Here is a 19,623-nt window from a genome sequence, read left to right as displayed (position 1 = left end):
CCCAAACCTGTATACTTGGATCCAGTTCAACCCGTATACCCAATTGGATGCCTTGAGCCGTAATACTCGATGTAGTGCTTCTAGTTCGTTTTAGACCCCCAATCGATAGCCCTATGGTTAATCGGTTAAACTTTAATCATTTAAACTAATTGCGATTTCTAGGGTTCTTGATTTGGGGAAAATAAGGATCGGTGTGCAATTAAATATTAAGTTTTGTATGTTGCTTGAGTTAGCCACCAGCCTAGTGTCTAGTGCAAGTGTGTTTAAGTCTCTGGATCGCTCGCGAGTTCGAACCTCCCGGCCCGTTTTTATTTTTGAAAGCTTTTATTTTATTATTTTAATCATATTAAATCAATATAATACATACTTTTTTATTTTATACATATAAAATCAATTACCTTTAACAGTGATAAATGAATGTTTAATTTGGTTGAAACAGATCCGGCCTAACGCGATCAAGAACGACGATCTAGAGATTGTTATTACGTAATTAAATGTACGGGTTATGATTGCGATGCAGGAATGATTATGCATACATGAGTAATTGAATAAATGATCGTTTCTATAGTATAAACCCAATTTAGCTTAAGGACGGTTGAAATAATAAGTCAATACGTATCGTTTGGATCTTGATTTCCTAATTCAGACGTCGGTGAGGCCGAAATAGGCAAGAGGAACAATATACACAAATCAATCCAAGTTTAAAATATTTTAAACCAAAACTCATAATTAGATTATTTACATAATAATATTTGTTTTTAAATTTTATTTTAGATTAACAATACATCTAGTATAGCTATTAAAATTTTATTTGTTAAGATCGTTATTAATTTATAACTTATTTGTATACATATATATACACATATGTATATTTTTAACAAAAAAAACATGGAAACAACTAACTAAACTAGTTGATTTCACATGTCAGGGATGGAACCTTGTCCCGAAAGGATTCCCCGACAAGACTGAAACCGACTCATCCATTGTAACATCATGAAAATTTCGATCCAGAATCATCAATTATTCAAAGTTAAAGGACCAAAAACAAAAATCAGTTTTCCTGACCCATCGCGTATCGCGATGTCGCGTATCGTGATGGGTATGTCACAGAAACCCAAAATGGGCAGTGTCGCGTTATGCGATCACCAAGGACACTACGTCATTGCATATAGCGATGATGTGGTTTGACAGACGAAGACACATGTCTCGCCACGTGTCCCCACGTGTCAGGCCACATGGCATACGTGGCAAAGCTAGTGATTACGCGACGAGGCTAGTCGCAATACGCGATGGCCTCCCAGGGTCCTATCGCGATAAAATATAATATTCAAAAATGTTGCCGCCAGATCCATCGCGTATCGCGATGGATCATTCTCAAGCCCATCCATTTCATCACAACTCAATCCCACTCTCTCTCTAGGAAATACTCTCTCTATCTCGAAAAGCGTGCCACCGACCCGATGATCGTACCTCAAAGTACGTGCCATCACGAGGTGAACCAAAGTGCGTGCCGACGAAGCTCGACGACCGATGTGCCTTGATTTGCGTCAAGAAAAGTGTTGATCAAGATTTTCTCTCTCTATAAACATGCAAGCTTGGAAGTGTTGCCCGAGGATCTAGGAAATTATAAGCCAATCAAGGTAGGGTTTCTGCCCAAATAAAATATTATTACAATATTAAAATAAGCTTAGACCCTAGTCGAGAGTATACTCGATACCTCGGGAATAAACAAAGAAAATATAAACAAGAAAAATATAAATAAGAGAGATTGTTATAAAATAATTCTTTGTTAAAAATGAAAATATTATATAAATATTCTTAAATAATAAATAAAGAAATAAAGTATACGTTTCTTCGAGAAAATAAACGTAGTATTTAGAAAATACAAATGATCAGATAAAAGGGTTTCACCAATAACTAAGATGTTATAAAACGGTTTAAAAGTTATCTGGGTTAGGTGAGACCCAAGACCCATTTGTTATTTTTTTATTATAAAATTATTTTTTAATTATAAATAATATCTTTTTTAATAAAAATCATATAATAAATTTTTGTATATCCCTATTTTATAGAATTTTCACATCAATAATTTGGTGAGATTAATTTTTAATTTAATGAGATGTTATAACCCGTTTAAGGAATATCTGGGTTTGGTAAGACCCATGCCCGTGAATTCGGGTCAAATGCATGAGAAGCCTCCATTTACAAATAATGTAATCTGGTGGCTTGAGAGGATATAGGGAGCAACCAGAGAATTTTTAAAGGTTTAGTTTATATATATTATAGATTGAGACATAAAAAAAACAAATTAATCAAAATGCAAGGGGCACTTCTAACTATAAGTATCAAAAATTATCAACTGTGAACAATGTGTCATCTCATTTTTACTAAGCACTTGAATTGGTTGCGATGATGTTTCTAAACTACCCAAAGTAACTGATTCAAATAAACTTATCAACAAAAAAACAATCATTATCATCGGGTAAAGCTTTGGGTTTGTGAGTCCAAATTTGTTACTCGAATTCAATACCTGAAGCATACCTGAAAGTGTTGCATGAAGGTGCACCGTATCCCCTAGTTTAAGAAACAGAATATTTGAAAAATTAATTATAGTAATAAAGATTTAACAATCAAAAAAGATAAATAAAAAAACAAACTTCTTAAGACGTGTGTTATACCTATAATTTATTATTCACTTTCACCTCAACGTCACATCATCACCTCCCCCACCATCACCACTCAACATGTATTATAATTTTATAACCATCGCTCAATATTCACCATTCACTCTTATTTTAATATATATTTAATACAAAAGGATAAATAAAAAAAATTCACCCTAAACAATTAATGTCACCTCATCAAAACCTATTGAATGATCAATAGAAAAGGGAAGATTCACATGCAATGTTGAGGGAATACGGGAGGGGCGTGGTGTTCTAGCCCATTATTCAATTGCCACTCGTCTTTTCTCGCAGATATAACACTCAATCTTATTTAGTGAAGAAAGAGAAGTAAAGTAAATGAGTACTTATAGAATTGTGACAATTGTCACTCTAATTTACTTATTTATTATAGCATTCACATCTCTTCTTTTATCTAAAAACCTAAAATTACATTAAAAATCACTACTTTTATCAATTTTCAAGAGAAAACTATGATTTGTTCCCCAGTGCTTTTATATGCGGGGGTACTATGTAGGTATAATTCTTAAATTGATTGATATCTACCCTCGTACTTTTCTGGCGGGCTTTTGTATGCCATTTCGTGATTTTCCATCCACCTCAAGGGCAATATTGTACTTTCAGCCCTCAAGAACTCTGCTCAATCCCCAAGAACCCTGACCAATCCTCAAAACTCCGGCCAATACCACAGTCTCCACCACAACACCATCACCTCCTATGTCTCCAACACCACCACCTCCATCTCTAAACCAAAACACTGTAATCAATTTGGTCATCCACAAATTCCCACCCTTTTAATAATTGTTGCGTACTACGTAGCAATTCGGGTTTTCCGCTTTATCATTTGTAACCGTTACCCGGCACATTTACGGGCCCGGGCTCTAAAATTAATAAAATCTCGCACATATCGAGTTATATTATTTAATTATTTTTATTCGTTTATACACTTATTTAATTTTGACGTTTTTAACCCAAACATAAAGTTCTAACCATTCGGTGTCCATCTCCAAACTTGAGGGTTCTATCCGTAAATATTGTTATATCCATATTATAAAGTGGATATCCATCGCCAAACCCGACCCATATTTAAGTTTTCTTGTACCTGAATCAAGAAATCAATCAATAACTGTCCAAATTCGTTTATAATCAATTTTTATGATTTAGAAAATCATTTTCGCGGCCAAACCGACACTCAAAAACGAGTAAATAATGTCAAACTGATTTATTTCTTTATTTAACCTCGCCGACACCAATACAGCCTGGTTGATCATCAAATCGGTTGTTATTTTCTAATTAATTTACAGGATACGATCTCCTAACCCTAATAATCAGTAACCCTATAAATAATTGTATAAATATTGTTGTTTAAGGGTTCATATTCCCACCTTCACCGCCGTCGCTATCTGCGTCCAATTAACATAGCCTGAATCATCTTCCAAGGTAATTAAAAGCATGGTTCTAATCGCGATACCTCGTTCATCAATAACCCTATAAGCGAGTTGATCAATTTTAACAGGTTGAATCAAAACGGATTCTAGGGTTTTATAATCAGTTTTGGGATGAACGGGTTATGTATATTAATTTTGGAAACTATCTTCTAACACAAGCCGCCTAATGGCAGGCTGGTTAACACTTGGGTGTTTGGGAGCGGAGGTCGCGGGTTCAATCCTCCCTAAAGATGCATACATAATTAAAGAAGTTTATAACTTAAAACTAACGTTTAATAAATATATATATATATATATATATATATATATATATATATATATATATATATGTAAATCAAGTAATTCTAGTTATAAAACTAAAAATAATATTTTATTGAATTATGTTTTCTTAAATCAAAAATAATAGTTAATAATAAATCTTTATCGCTTAACTAAAGTCGTAATCAAGATCTTTATTTTTAAACGCATCCTTTACTATCTTAGGTATTAACGCTCGCGTGTGATTCGTTTCCTCATTCTCATCATCTTAGTCACCCTCGTTCATCTTTGAGGTGAGTACCACATTCCCCTCCATTTTACTCGTTTTATCACGTTTTGGGGACATATGCGTAACTTAGTATATTTTCACATTTTATCTATACACAAAAACTGCAATTGTTGTCTTATGTGTTAACTAATCTCATGCTATACTTGTTATATGTTTATGTGCTCAATGTGAACCGCATTCGGAGAGGTCCAGCATAATCTCAGAAAATAGTATGATCATACGCTAGTCGATTTAGCCTTGTGCTTTTCGACATCTCATTTTATTTGCTCATTGGTTGATTGGTTAAATCTCATATGACTCGTTGCAGCTACGTATTTTATTATATATGTATAACTGAACTGGTGTGTTGCTCACTCAATCTCGTGCTGACAAACTATATTATTTTCAACGCATATGCAGGTCACCGTTTGATGTGAAGCGTGGACTTAGAAGAATTGCTTTAAGGACTTACGCTAGAAGAGTTTATTTTGAGACTATGAATTTTCATTTGAATTATTTGATGTTTGTTTACTTTGGATTTCTTTTTGTAATGAATAATGATGTTATTTGAATTAAATAAATAGATATTTAAATTTTAATATTTGCTTGATAGTAACCTTGCGAGCTGTGACAATCAGTCCACACCTTTCCGCCGTAGGTTGGGGTGTGACAACTACGAAAACCCCCAAATACTTAACCCAGATTCACGGGACACGCGTTCGATTTTGAATCACTGCTCTATAGGTCTGATCTTTAAATCGTCTGAAACGAAATCAGATTCATGGCACACACCGGAAAATTGACCAATTTTCCAACTCAAAAATCCATGGTCACATATTACAGTTAGAAAATAGAAAGTTAGGGCTTTTAGTTAGTGTTAAAAAATGAGGTGAATGATATACATGTGAACCCAATTTTTCCAGTGAACGAGGATTGAGTTGGGTGGTTCGTTGGGGATTGGTGTTGCGACGATGCTCAGGTGGCGATGGTGTTGCTCGGGTGACGGAGACGGTGGTGATCAGGTGAGGTGCTCGAAGCCGGTGATGGGGGTGCTCGGTGTGCATCAAATCATTGTTTTCATGAACTCATTTTTCAACAATAAACACAAGATGTTGACAAAATTGGGCATGGTGACGGTTATGGGATGGGACCATTTTCGGCGGTGGCATCGGAAATACGACCACCCCCTTCTTCTCCTTTGTGACCCGCTATCTCTCTCTAGGAATGTGTTTCAATTCCAATATGGTGAAGGAAATTGAGTCCGTGAGTGAATGTTTGATCATATTCGAGTTAGAGGGTAGACGATGGTGATGGTTTGGCCTATGGTGCTTTGTGGGGAAGAAAGAGCTAGGTAAGGTTAATTTAAATTATTATTATTAAAGGGCGTGATGGTAACTTCACCTTATTATTAAAGGGTATGATAGTAATTTTACAAAATCAACTGACGATCTACAAATGCAAGGGCACAAAAAAGCACGTCTGAGAAGTACGAGGGTAGATAGTAATCAATTTAAGAATTGGACCTGCATAGTGTCCCGCCCATAAAACACAGGGACACAAATATCACTTTTCAATTAAATATTACTTTTTACACATTTATCATTACATATTCCCATTCATTACAAAATAATATTGCTATTTATTTATGATTCTTATTATATAATAACTAGGAATGCTACCAGTGCTTTGCGGTGGTGTAATTTGAGTTTGGTTACAAACATCAATTTTATTTTTATGATATTAGGTATTATATTCAAATTAGGAGCGTGATATAGGCTTTATTATTATGTGTTAAATACAATAATTATTGTTAAATATATAGTTATATAAAACATTTTAATAGTTATGTAACTTAATTTGATAAGGATAATACATATCTGTATGATGTATTAATATTAATAACACTTACATGTATATATATTAAACACTGTTGAATCTAATATAACACAAATATAATAACACTTATGTTTATAAATGTATTAGTATTGGTACTTTTTTTTTATTATAACAATGGTTAAAAATGATACATGAAAAAATGAGTGGCTAAGAATTGATAGTTTGATGAATAGTAGATTTAATGAGAGAAATGTTGGTTTTTAATATATGTGTATATATATATATATATATGTATTTTGTCAAAAAAAAAAAAAGACATCTTAGAGCCTGTTCACATATACATCTTTCAATTGACAGTTTGACACAATCTAGATTGATTTCAAGCACTTATTTTCAACTTTTAGTATGCCCGGTGTAAGAGACGTATCATGTTTGAATCTTAATTTAACTGTCTTTCATAATTATTTAAACACAATCAATAAGATGAAGTTTATCTTGATGCAATTGATTAACATAGTATTGACATCGCCCAATTTTTTCCAATCACTGTTCTAACGTTTCCCAAAAATATAAACTATTTAAGAAATCATAAATATTTACGCGGGTTTATTTAGGATTTTTTTAAAATATTATGTTCCCTACAACAATAATTATAAACAAAACAATAACACATCATAGAAAAAAAAGTTCTAAATATATTATAACTTCATGAAAGAATATAAATTAAAAAACACAAATCCAAACAACCCCATAAGACTTAAAGCTCAAAATGAATGTAATATCACACGAACTCTTTTTACCCCAACCAAGTTTGGGTTTTTTTATAACTACCCGTTTAAATTATAATTTTGGCAAGTTTAAAATATGTTCATTTTAGCTTGGGTCAAATGATTTTTGATACAAATCGATATGTTCACTACACAAGATAGGTAATGTGTCAAAACAATTCCGGTCAGAGTAGACTACAAATTCCTTTTCATAAAACTGATACGGGTCACAACGGGTTGTTACAAACACAAAGGTGAACTTAAAAATTGACTTAAAGAGTTAAAGCAAATACACCAAAAAGTTCATATCTTTTTACTGTTTCAAGAAAAGAGTTCTTTTTCCCTTCGGATCTTCAAATATCTTTAATGGAGTTTGAGACTTGTTCTATGTCCATGAATCTTCTTTAGTGTCCTTCATGTTCCATGACAATGTCTATTTCATCAAGTATTTCGGTTCCTTCGTCTTCATTGTGATTCACTTCATATTGTTGACTCATGTCAATGTCATCATCAAGTTTATCTATACTACATCACCAGGGTCTATCGTCATAAATAGAGACAATAATAACTAAGCATAATAATATCTAAGAAATGCGAAAGAGAACATAGTTAATTTGTGTAAATTTATACAAACACCATAACTCAATTTTTTGGATCGGTTCGGCCCATTCCATTCTGTTACCAAGAGTCGCTGGTTTAGGCCCACTACCCTGCACGCTCGACCCACACATACTACCCCCTCTATGTAAGACACTTACCGAGAACTGGATTTACCATCACATCTAGAATGAGAGCTTCTGAGCCACTTTTCATGTACTTGAAAGTCAGAAAGCTAACCTAGTAAATCATTAAACACAAACATTTAAACGAATATGATTTTGTAGTTTGTGTTATTCGTTAAGAAAATGATATGCATGATTTTAAGTATTTAATATTGGATTAATTGCAATATATAAAAAAATAAGAATTTCAGTTTGCTAAAGCAAAATTAAAACATGTATTTTGTGCTACTTGCAGTTTGACTTGTAAGAAGTCAACTGTCAAAAATATATTTTTGCTCAATTTACAATAACCTTTAAAGCTTGTCAAAAATTTATTTATGTTCAATTTGCAACAACCTTGAAAGCGTGTGACCCGAAAATACCTAATACCATAAATACCATTGATAAGTAAACAACCTGTTTGCAAAGAAACCCAAATCTGAAGCTGACCCGTTAACTATTATGTGTTTACTTTGTCAAAATGAGATGAAGTTGGCCCTGATTTATCAAAATTATCAAATACGATTTAAAAATGTGCCAACAGATTGTCAGAATGAGATGAACAAACAGACCTTTTCTATCACAGATATATCCACATCGCTTCCACTTCACAAATCATTAAATATGCCTGAGCATATAGCCTTGGTTACTGATTTTATTCCTTCCTTCATCTGTAAATTTTTTTAATACTTATTAATCATCAGGCTGTATAAAAGTCAAAATAATAATTGTACAGACTTACACTAAGCCCTTCATGAAACTATGTTTCAAAAACGACCATCGCGACAAGAGAACCAAATCTCATTGTAGCAAATGGGAGCGAGTATGTTGATCCATGAGGATAAATCTATGAAATATGATTTATAAACGTTAGCACACTATCTTCAAAACGCTAAAAAAAACTCCAAAAGTATAATCAACTCACGGTATATAGATGCGGGCCAGTCACGTCAACTCCACCAAACACCAAAGCAGCGGATACATGACTTTCGTAACTTTTTAAGCAAAATCAAAGTTACATAATATCAATAATTCAATATACCAGAAGAAATCAGATTTACACTTAAGCTTACCAAAAAAGATGAGTTTTGATGTTACAATTCTTGATTCACGACCCATATGATATCTGTGAAGCTTCAGCTGAAAGTTGATGTTGTCTATCAAAAATAGATGTTTAATACTTACAGTTATCACATGGGATCATTAAATTAGAAGAGTAAAAACATGTGATAAACTGATTACCTGTGGCAGCTTCTGTATCACCAGCAGTTCCAGCTCCATAGTAGGAGATGTTTGTAGCCATGTCATGAATCTTTCACAGTCTTGTCAGCAATAGTGAGACCCTATGTGGCTCTGGTATTCGCCCTGACAATGAAACCATTTTAAAAATGAAATTAAGATGTTTAATATTTCAATTCAATCATGGTTTCACATTCTAATTAAACACTCTTAGAATGACATTACAGATTTTAAATTACCAATGATGGATTTGTGAATCCATGAACAACTTCTAAATATTAATGCATATGAACAACTTGAATATGTTTAGTCTTTACCATAACAAAGTTCTATTTCAAAAGCATGTGTGCCTGATTCATTCATTTATACCTAGGGCGGTAAACGAACCGAACCGAACTTCAGTTTTAACTCTAGGGTTATTATGCCATAGGCCCGTTTGTGTTCATGAACTATTCATATATAGAGTATTACGGGATTTTTTTTATTATTATATTTTATATTTGTCGTTTCTAATCTTGTGAATATATTTTTTTGGATTTTAACTTAATTTATTGTAAGGAAGTAGGATTTCTTTTGTTTCTTATGTGAGACTCAGTAGGACTAATTAGTGTGCAAGGCTGCACCCTATTTCATATCATGATATAAAATAGCCATTAATATAATCATGTAGAATTATACGTACCTAGATACTTAATCGATAATACCTTATCCTCTTAATGATATCATCGCTATTAACTCTAGCTAAAAGCTTCATACATTCTTCACGATTGGACACTCTGCTTCTTCCTAAGCTCTATTATCAAACTTTAAATCTCTTGTAGACATGTACCATCATTTTCATGTCCTAGCACAATGATGATGCTCGATAAACATGTTTCTTTAAAGATAATGATAACATATATTCAACAACTCTAAAGATTGGGCACAACTATTTAACATTCAAGCTTGATGTTTTTGTTGCCGGATACATATCAGTTCAAGAATCATAATCAACCAGATTATTTTTGGGTTTTCGTTTATATATATTATAGATTATAAAATAAAAAGAAAAATAAAAAAAATGGGGCGAAATGAAATCAAAGCCCCAAAGAGACCGGAATGAGATATTAGTAGACGCCATTATCGAATAATCAGCGGTGAAAATCGATCCATCTACACAAGCTAAGCTGTAAATAGCCAGCTCTTGTTCTGCCTGCAGATTCTGCTTCTTTCTTGCTTTTACACATCACCGATTCATTCATCAATTCAGTTCAAGAATCATAATCAACCAGATTATTTTTGGGTTTTCGTTTATATATATTATAGATTATAAAATAAAAAGAAAAATAAAAAGAAATGGGGCGAAATGAAATCAAAGCCCCAAAGAGACCGGAATGAGATATTAGTAGACGCCATTATCAGCGGTGAAGATTCGATCCATCTACACAAGCTAAGCTGTAAATAGCCAGCTCTTGTTCTGCCTGCAGATTCTGCTTCTTTCTTGCTTTTACACATCACCGATTCATTCATCAATTCAGTTCAATTTAACCCAATTCATTTCAACTTCTCGTCTCTTGCTGTCGCGTACGGAACCCTAGGTTTGTACTTTCACGTCTTTATCACTTCCTCTTTCATTAATTGTCGATTGATTTGATTGATCTTACACTCTGTACCAAATTCTCACTTTCTGATGGATTAATATAATAATCTTTTAAAGCTTCTAATTTTATTTTTTATATTGTTTGATTGGAATTTGAGTACTTAGTTTGATTGTTTGATACGTTTCATTAGGATCGGTTTTGCCATTCAATAGGTTGTTGCCCGTGTAATTGGATCCTTTTTATCGAAAATATATTCTTTAAAGAAAAAGTTTCAAAATTTGGGGAATTGTGTTTATACTCTGATGATGAATATTCAGATTAGAATGTGCTAGTGCTATATGTCAATCACATATAATTTAGCTTCGTGTTGTACTTGATTATACATTGTTAATGTTTCAGGGTTTTCTCTTTATCGGCTTCGGGTTTAATCGGGTGATTCTGGTTTATATATTGTTGATAATCAGGGAGTTGATTAACTTACACGCTAAGGTGGTTATTTATATGTGGTTATGTGAATCCTGGTGTACGGGACGGATAGTAAAGCAATATTTGGCTATATAGAAGAGGATGGAAGAGCCAAAAAAGAAGTTTCCTCTTGATGCGAAGGATTACAAGATATGTGAGGAAATTGGTGAAGGAGTTAGTGCCTCCGTGTACAGAGCTCTTTGTGTTCCTTTGAATGAGACGGTTGCCATCAAGGTTCTTGATTTGGAAAAATGTAATAATGACCTGGTATGTTGGTTCCTTTTTGCCTTTCTTCCACATTTTATTTCAATGTATGGTCATGTTTTTATGTATATATTTTCTAGCTTAGGGTTAGTCATATTGATATAAACATGAGTGATTATATATATGCATATATATAGTGATGGATTTAAATGAGAACCACTAAATTTTTAGAAACCATTTTATTCACTAGTGAATACACTAAAAATAGTGTACTCATGCATGTATTCACTATGTTTCTAATGGTTTTACAGATAGTATATTCACCAGTCAATACATGTATTCGCTTGTGAAGCAAACGATTTCTAAATATTTCGTGGTTCCTATTTGAAACCACCCATTATATAGTCTATAACTATAAAATCTGAAACTATAATTGCCTTATTCAGCTTAGCTATAATGAAGCACGATTTTTTTAAAGAAATATCTAATATTTGTTTTGGTTATTAGTTCAAAGATCTTTTTGACTAACTAGTTTAGATGCATGCTGTTATAGGGACAAGCTCATGTTCCACTTGATTTTATACAAAATTGCTACTAGAGAACACCCTTTAAAGCATACACATGTGTGAAAGTGAAACATGTTTACTAGTGAAATTAATAAGAAAATTTTGAAAGTTTACCCAAAAGGTAAAAATAAAGAAATGAGTAGGCATAATGATAACAGTAACAGTAACAGTAACAGTAACAGTAACAGTAACAGTAACAGTAACAGTAACAGTAACAGTAATATATGTTGTTATCTCCTTTTTGATGTCACATATTTGGTGTATGAATTGAAACAAGAATTTAACCATCAAAAATGATTTAGGGGCAAATAATAAGGTCCAATCTAAAAAGAATTTTGAGCCAATTAAAAGCACAAAGGAGAATAAATAACCTTTCACATTTCTTAAGGTTCAATCTTTCGTATTATGTGCTACGTTTAGACATTGGACCTCTGAGAGGGTGCATTATGTTGAATTGTTAAATATCAAAGTAGCCAGTGCACACTGTAATATTTGATGCAATCATTTTAAAGTTTTTTTTTCTTTTTAATTTTTTTATAATCAAACAGGATGGTATTCGTCGGGAGGTACAAACCATGAGCTTGATCAACCATCCAAATTTACTACGGGCATATTGCTCTTTCACAACTGGCCAAAGCCTTTGGGTTGTTACTCCATATATGGCTGCAGGATCATGTCTTCACATTATGAAATCATCTTTTCAAGAAGGTTTTGAAGAGCCAGTTATAGCTACATTGCTTCGTGAGGTCCTTAAAGCCCTGGTTTATCTTCATAATCATGGTCACATCCATAGAGATGTGAAGGTAAGAAGTAAGACAATATAGTATATATATAGTTTGTTTCACAAATTGATTGTTGTCTTTCTTGATGGTTTTTTTAGGCAGGGAACATATTAGTTGATCATAACGGTTCTATCAAGCTAGCAGATTTTGGGGTATCTGCATGCATGTTTGACACCGGGGATAGACAACGTTCAAGAAATACTTTTGTGGGAACACCTTGTTGGTATGTTTCCTGTTTTTCACATATCATTCCAGTTATTGTCTTTACTGACCTTTAAGATTGTTTAACCATATTTTACTAGGATGGCACCGGAAGTTATGCAACAATTACATGGTTACGACTTCAAGTAAGTGATTATTCAGTTGTATACTGTTATTATACCACATGTAAAGCACACAATTTAAGATTTCTAATATAAAGAATTGTGGTGCATTATCAACAGAGCAGACATCTGGTCGTTTGGAATCACTGCCCTTGAACTCGCTCATGGGCATGCACCATTTTCTAAGTATCCGCCAATGAAGGTAACTATATCTCTTTTAACTGTTTTAGTTTCATTTACCACCAGGTTAAAGAGTTGGTCACTCTGTCTTGTTTTCTGCAGGTTTTGTTGATGACTCTGCAAAATGCACCACCAGGTCTTGACTATGAAAGAGACAAAAAGTTCTCTAAGGTTTGTGTCACTCCAAAACTTGGATCTAAACTGACTTTAAATGTTGTAACCTAACTTGCTGCAGCTTTGCAGTCTTTTAAAGAAATGGTTGCTGCTTGCTTAGTGAAAGACCCGAAGAAACGCCCCTCATCAGAAAAGCTTTTAAAACACCCTTTTTTTAAGAATGCACGGACAACTGAATATCTGGAACAGACTATTCTCAATGGGCTTTATCCTCTAGCTGAACGTTTTAGGATACTAAAGGTGCTGCCTTTTATATGTTTTCTTACTGATTTTTGTTCATTCTTATCATTTTATTAATTTTGTAAGCTATCTGACCTCTTTGGTTATTTAGGAAAAAGATGCAGAACTTCTTATGCAGAACAAGGAATTATACGGTGAAAAAGAGCAGTTATCACAGGTGGAATTTACATAATATATTTTTTTTCATATTTTCCATGTAAAATCTTTATTCTTGGCAATATTTTTTGTCTTGCTTGTGGTAATGTGTAGCAAGAGTATATTCGTGGAATTAGTGCTTGGAATTTCAATATTGAGGATTTGAAGAATCAGGCTGCCCTTGTATGTTTTCCTTGTTCTAATTATTGGATTCTGTTGGAAAACATATGTGGCGTTTCACATTGTCAGCTTGGATTTTTTGATGGCAGATTCAGGACTATGAAGAAATATCAAATGCAGAAGATCTGAATGCAACTTCAAAAGAACAAAATGGACTCGGTGATGTTGGTTTACCAGCAGAGAGGTCTTCCTCTGAGGCGTCTGATCATTCAGATTCCGGATCTCATATTGAGGTATTATTTTGGCCAAATCTGTATGCTGACTATTATCTCCTTCAGAGTGCGGATTCTGCATCTGGAATTCTGGATTAGTTATGTGAATATCTATCTTTAATCGTCTCAGGATGCAAACAATGAAATTCCTGATTTTGAGAGTTCATTTGCAGAATTTCCCATTAAGCCTCTTCAAGCACTCAAGTAAGATCATATTATGATCCAAACTATCTGAAATTAAACTTGGGTTCATTTATGAAAGAAATGGAAAATGTGTGAATGTAAATACAGGGGATGTTTTGATGTTTGTGAAGATGATGGAGGTAATGATAATCCGTCAGATAATGAACAGCAAAGTGATATAAAGTCATCGGTAAAAACTGCCGATCAAGAAGCTGAAAGCAATGATGCTGAGCATTTTGGACAAAGGAATTCCTTGCCAAAACCTAATACTGATGAGCCAAGAAAATATTTGAGTGGTTCACTGCTTCCAGATAATTCTTTTTCTCCTAAAAAGCCTGTTGCCGATGTTGACAGGTAACTACATCATCCTCTCGTTTCATTTTCTTGTTGGTTTTTGCAACTTATGTATGTCAATAATGAGAATTGAGATGCTCTACAAGCTTTTGTTTGATTTTACAAACTTTAGTAATGTGTTTTTGTCTTAAATATTGTTCATTAAGGGTTCAAACTGCCATTTTTTTACTCCAGCCCCTACAAATCACGAGTTTGTGTATACTCATTTATGGGTGCATTCACAAACTGTTCCATGATAATAAAATGTAAATTGAACAAATTTAGTAGAACAAATACACATCTAGGTTAAACTAATTCGAGTTGATTTAAACTATGTCTATGTTATGTATACAAAAAACCATTCAAACTATTTCGTTCGTACACTTTTCTACTTTTAAACGTTTACCTACACACTATTTGCACATGTGTAGGTGCTATAAATAAACAAAATTTGTTCGTATTTTGTTTTTAATTTTAAAGAGAGATGAAAACATTGCATTTCAGCCATTTTCTTATATTTTAAAAATCTTAAAATTGAAAAAATGAATGATTTAGCTTGTTCTTTTTGTTTTCTTAAAAAGCTGTGTCTTGCCTAGAACCCTCCCATGTATTCCTTCTAAAAACTTGTATATATGATTAGCTAGCAAATTTTCTTGTTTTATTACCTCTGCACTTGCTACTTCGTTCTTATCTATATTAACATGCAATGACTTTGGGTGGTCATTTGTTATATAATTTTATGAAGAGATTCTCTTCAATCAAGATTCAAGACTCAACGCAATCATAGTGGTCCCCTGCAGTTTCGTCAAAAGCATAATATGAGTAATTCCTCATCTGGTAAGCCATCTTTCGTCTGCTAATTTCCTTTTTCTGTCTCCAACGATTACCAGTAAATATACTTGCTAACCATCATATATCTGCTTTCACATTGTGATGTAGATGATGTTTCAGAAGGAGCAGTGGTCCAACGCAAGGGGCGTTTTAAAGTCTTCTCTGCAGATCATAATCCAAAGGTACATACATACAGATCCTGAGGGCAAAACTAGCATTGTAAAAACTTTTTAATCAATGGAGTTGTAACATATGACTTTTCTGTTCCTTTATCATATTCAGGCTCCGGGTTTCACTTCCAGTGGTATTACCAGTCCTCCAATATCAAGTGTGGCAGCTGCTTCAGTTGTTCCATATTTGCAATCCATTTTGCAGCATAATAATATGCAACGGGTAAGTATCTCAGCGTTTTTTTTTCTATATCACCTTAAATTTCCCCTCTGACCCGACCCTTGTCTTTGCTGTTCAGGAAGAACTACTTAAATTAATGAAGTTTTCCGAGCAGATTTCAGGTAGAATCATATGTATTTTATTCTTTCAAGTTTAATTTGTGTAATGACTTCTATTTTATTTTTTTGCTGCAGGCAACGGTGCGGAGTATGTGGGACCTGCAACCAATGAAATTTCCCAAGTAATGAATTCTAATTTATCTAAATATCTTTAAGATCTTGCTACATGTAATGCTAATAATTTTTTGGATTGGATCAACGCGGGCCCTGGTGGGGTTCAATCGAGTTGGCATTCCAACACTTTTTTGTCCGTTTTTTATTTCATAAAAAGTAATATATCAAGCATGATTACAGATACAAATAATTATTTATATACTATCATCGGATAGGTTCCTGTGAACCAATGGCTGATCTTTCAAGTATTTGTAACATGCAGATTCCTGTGAGTTCTCCAAGAGAAAGAGAACTGCAGTCTCAGGTTATTCAGTTACAACAAAGGTACGATAATAGTAATATTTATATACGTATAACAAAGTTCCATATATTTATCTAATATATGGTTTACAATTTCAGCATTGGCAGTGTGGTTGAGCAACTGCGAATAGTGAAAACGAAAAATGCACAGGTTTGTGTTTAATATCATCTCGTGTGTTGGTTTATGGGTCAAAGCGGGTCAACTCTTTCCAGTTTCATATATAAGTAAATGCTAAAAATATAATTACAGTAGCTATTTTTTTCGAACTTTCTTTTTTATTGGCAGCTGGAAAGAGCTTTGAGCAATTTAAAGGGGACAGATAGCATTCAAGAATGATTTATAGTTGCGTGTTTTGGAGCTTATGATGGCTCGTTGTTTGTGTGTGTAAGTTACCGTTTCTCTAGACAGCATATATATAGCATCCATGTACATTCTGTTGTAAAATGGTGTAATTCTTATCCTTGATATTGAAATAATCAAATATTTAAATTGGTATTTTGAAAAATGAAAAAAGAAACAAAAGCAGTGTTTTTGCTGCCTTTTATACAGTTTTAAGATGATTATTTTATCGAATTTTTTTATTTTGCAACACTCCACACGGTAATGGATATTTAGTGTTCGACTGTTTGCCAAGACGACAAGGCTAGTAATAGAGATATCTTTGGGCTCCTTGAATATAAATAGGCGGCCACACCATGTGTTTTTATTTATAAGTTTATACTATAAGGTCACCAAGATACCAAACTTGGAAAGGTGCATTTGGCAAACATGACTCATTTACCCAACCATCTGCATAATTAACACATAATGTGCACAAGTTATATTCAATGCTATAAGCTGGCATCTTTTAAACTTCTTACCAAGATATCCTGAAATGGTGTTGGCGACTGTTATCATGATTTAACAGATTTCTCGTCCAATATGCTTTAGGCATAAGAACTATCAAGCTCTAGTACATACATGGATTGTAATATTGCATGATAGGTCTGAATCCATGTATGTTAAATCTCATCTAGGGACCGAATATGAAAACGTGATTTGTTGGCTCGAGTTCAACTTCGGAAACACAATAATCTCCTCACCCATTTTAACGTGATACTGCTCATCTTGGAGACAAGCACCAACAGTCTTTCAGAGTGTTTTTGACTTGATGGTGTGGTTGGTATAAATTTTTTAAGAAAAGCTTTTGACTTTACGTGTCATTGATATTTTTGAATTCACGTTTTATTTACACTAGTTAGAAATCATTTAAAAATACGTAGTTTGAATCTTGCCTGGAACACTTTGCCATAGGTTGACACGGGTTTTTCCCGTTGTGGGTTTCCTCTTGAATGAGTGGGTCCGGCCATCATGTTTTGTTCTTTGGGCGACATGGTGATCTATTTGTCAGGGTGATCCAGAATATTCAGGACTTTGTTGTTCGAAAAATAATGATAATAATAATAAATAAATAAATACCCTTTGCATACCACATATAAACAAAAAAAAATAAGTTATTTTAATTGACGCTGAATTTAAAACCTCATTATTTTAGTAATCCCACTTGTATATATTCTTTTACATTTCAATTTCAACCAAGCACGATTTGGAACTGAATACTTTGAATATTTAACACTTAAAAAAATATGCAAGACTTTACCAACACACGATTTGGAACTGAATACTTTGAATATTTAACACTTAAAAAAATATGCAAGACTTTACCAACACGTTGTTTAGTCGTTCTGTGCTTGCTCACTTTTTAAAATACAATTTGTAGCTTAGTTTTGCTTAATACAATAATAGTGCTAAGGGCTTGGAATGCATTTGACTCCCATATAATAGTTTTACATTCATTTTATAATAAAAATGCTAAATATAATAGAGATTATGAATAATAGAAATAGCCTAATCTAGTTATATCATAATTAGAAATAACCCGTTATTTTTAATAAAATAATTTAAAAGGTTATAAATAATTAGGTACCTTACAGATTTTGAACATGCCATCTAAGCTTATGAACATAATTCGAGTAATAATTAAATGAGAAATCTGCATTTTGCCTCCCTGGAAAATAACGTCGCGAGATCGGTTAACCACTGAAAAAGATTTTGCGAACTTTGACTCCTTATGTTACTCCGGTGGGTTCTTCTGACTCCTGCCGTCAGTTGACTGTTGATATTTTAGTAATAATACCAACATTTAAGGGTATTATAGTAATCTTCTTTTAATAAATAATAAATATAATAATAATAGTAATAATAATAATAATCTGAAAGTGCAGCCCCACCACAAACTTTGTTTCTTTCTTTCTTTCTTTCTTTACTTCAATTGCTTCATCACCACACAAATCCAAAATACAAATCCAAAACACAAATCCAATAATAATATGAAAGTGCAGCCCCTACAAATACAAATAATAATTCATCACCACACTTTTTAACCTCTCACTCAACAGATCTATGATGATCATCATCATCATCATCAACCTCATTATGGAAAAACATATTTGATCAAAAACCCTAACCTCCGGTCATCTCGTTTCCCCGGCATCAAGTAGGTTTCTAAAGACAGGTGATGGTGAATCGGAGCTCCAAACCCGATGTGTTGAATTTACGGCAGCTAGCTCCGGCGGAAACGGTGGCGGCGGAGGGGAAAGTGAAACCCAAATTCCGGCGGGTTTGAATCTTGATAATAAAAACCCATTTTCTCATATCACCACCATAATAACTGGAATAACAACAATAATAACAGTGGTGGTGGGTCAAGGTCATCGGAGATGGTACACGATAACAAGGCATCGCCGGTGAATGAATCGGTTCCGATGGTGTGGCCACCGCCGCTCGTTCATTATTCTATACCTTTTTTCTATTAATTATTATATTGTATTAATGGTTTAATTGATTTGTGTGAATAGTTGGTGAGCCCGGTGGATGGTTGTGTGATCTATGAAGACAGGGAGAAAAAATTAATTAATAATTATTAATTCTTGTGTCATATTTGTTGTTATTGGATTTTTGGATGAGTATTGATTTAGATCTTAATTGTTTTGTAAATATGGAGATGATAA

The 19,623-nt window shown here is 33.4% G+C and overlaps 1 protein-coding gene and 1 pseudogene across 1 annotated transcript; one reads left to right on the top strand and one right to left on the bottom strand.

The window, feature by feature from the left end:
- Positions 1-8,354: 8,354 nt before the first annotated feature.
- Positions 8,355-9,404, bottom strand: LOC143633565 (proteasome subunit beta type-7-B-like; annotated as a pseudogene).
- Positions 9,405-10,701: 1,297 nt separating this feature from the next.
- Positions 10,702-17,342, top strand: LOC143633579 (uncharacterized). The gene is made up of 21 exons (XM_077101852.1): positions 10,702-10,838; positions 11,241-11,573; positions 12,625-12,879; positions 12,957-13,081; positions 13,161-13,205; positions 13,302-13,383; positions 13,464-13,532; positions 13,605-13,775; positions 13,867-13,932; positions 14,025-14,093; positions 14,180-14,323; positions 14,433-14,506; positions 14,594-14,839; positions 15,564-15,655; positions 15,758-15,831; positions 15,932-16,042; positions 16,119-16,161; positions 16,234-16,280; positions 16,535-16,596; positions 16,672-16,723; positions 16,859-17,342. The coding sequence occupies exons 2-21, from the start codon at positions 11,409-11,411 to the stop codon at positions 16,907-16,909; spliced, it is 2,043 nt and encodes a 680-aa protein (XP_076957967.1). The 5' UTR covers positions 10,702-10,838; positions 11,241-11,408; the 3' UTR covers positions 16,910-17,342.
- Positions 17,343-19,623: the final 2,281 nt, after the last annotated feature.

This window comes from Bidens hawaiensis, unplaced genomic scaffold (genome assembly GCF_021521415.1).
Source record: "Bidens hawaiensis isolate Kalapana, Puna unplaced genomic scaffold, B.hawaiensis_p1.1 tig00006805_1, whole genome shotgun sequence".
Taxonomy (NCBI): domain Eukaryota; kingdom Viridiplantae; phylum Streptophyta; class Magnoliopsida; order Asterales; family Asteraceae; genus Bidens; species Bidens hawaiensis.
This window is presented reverse-complemented; position numbering and strand designations above follow the sequence as displayed.

Bases quoted from the DNA above. Each gene is read 5' to 3' on its own strand.
- LOC143633579 (XM_077101852.1), top strand. From the start codon at position 11,409: ATGGAAGAGCCAAAAAAGAAGTTTCCTCTTGATGCGAAGGATTACAAG. The intron at 14,507-14,593 runs GTAAGATCATAT...ATGTAAATACAG, and splicing joins AAGCCTCTTCAAGCACTCAA to GGGATGTTTTGATGTTTGTG. The intron at 16,043-16,118 runs GTAAGTATCTCA...TTTGCTGTTCAG, and splicing joins AGCATAATAATATGCAACGG to GAAGAACTACTTAAATTAAT.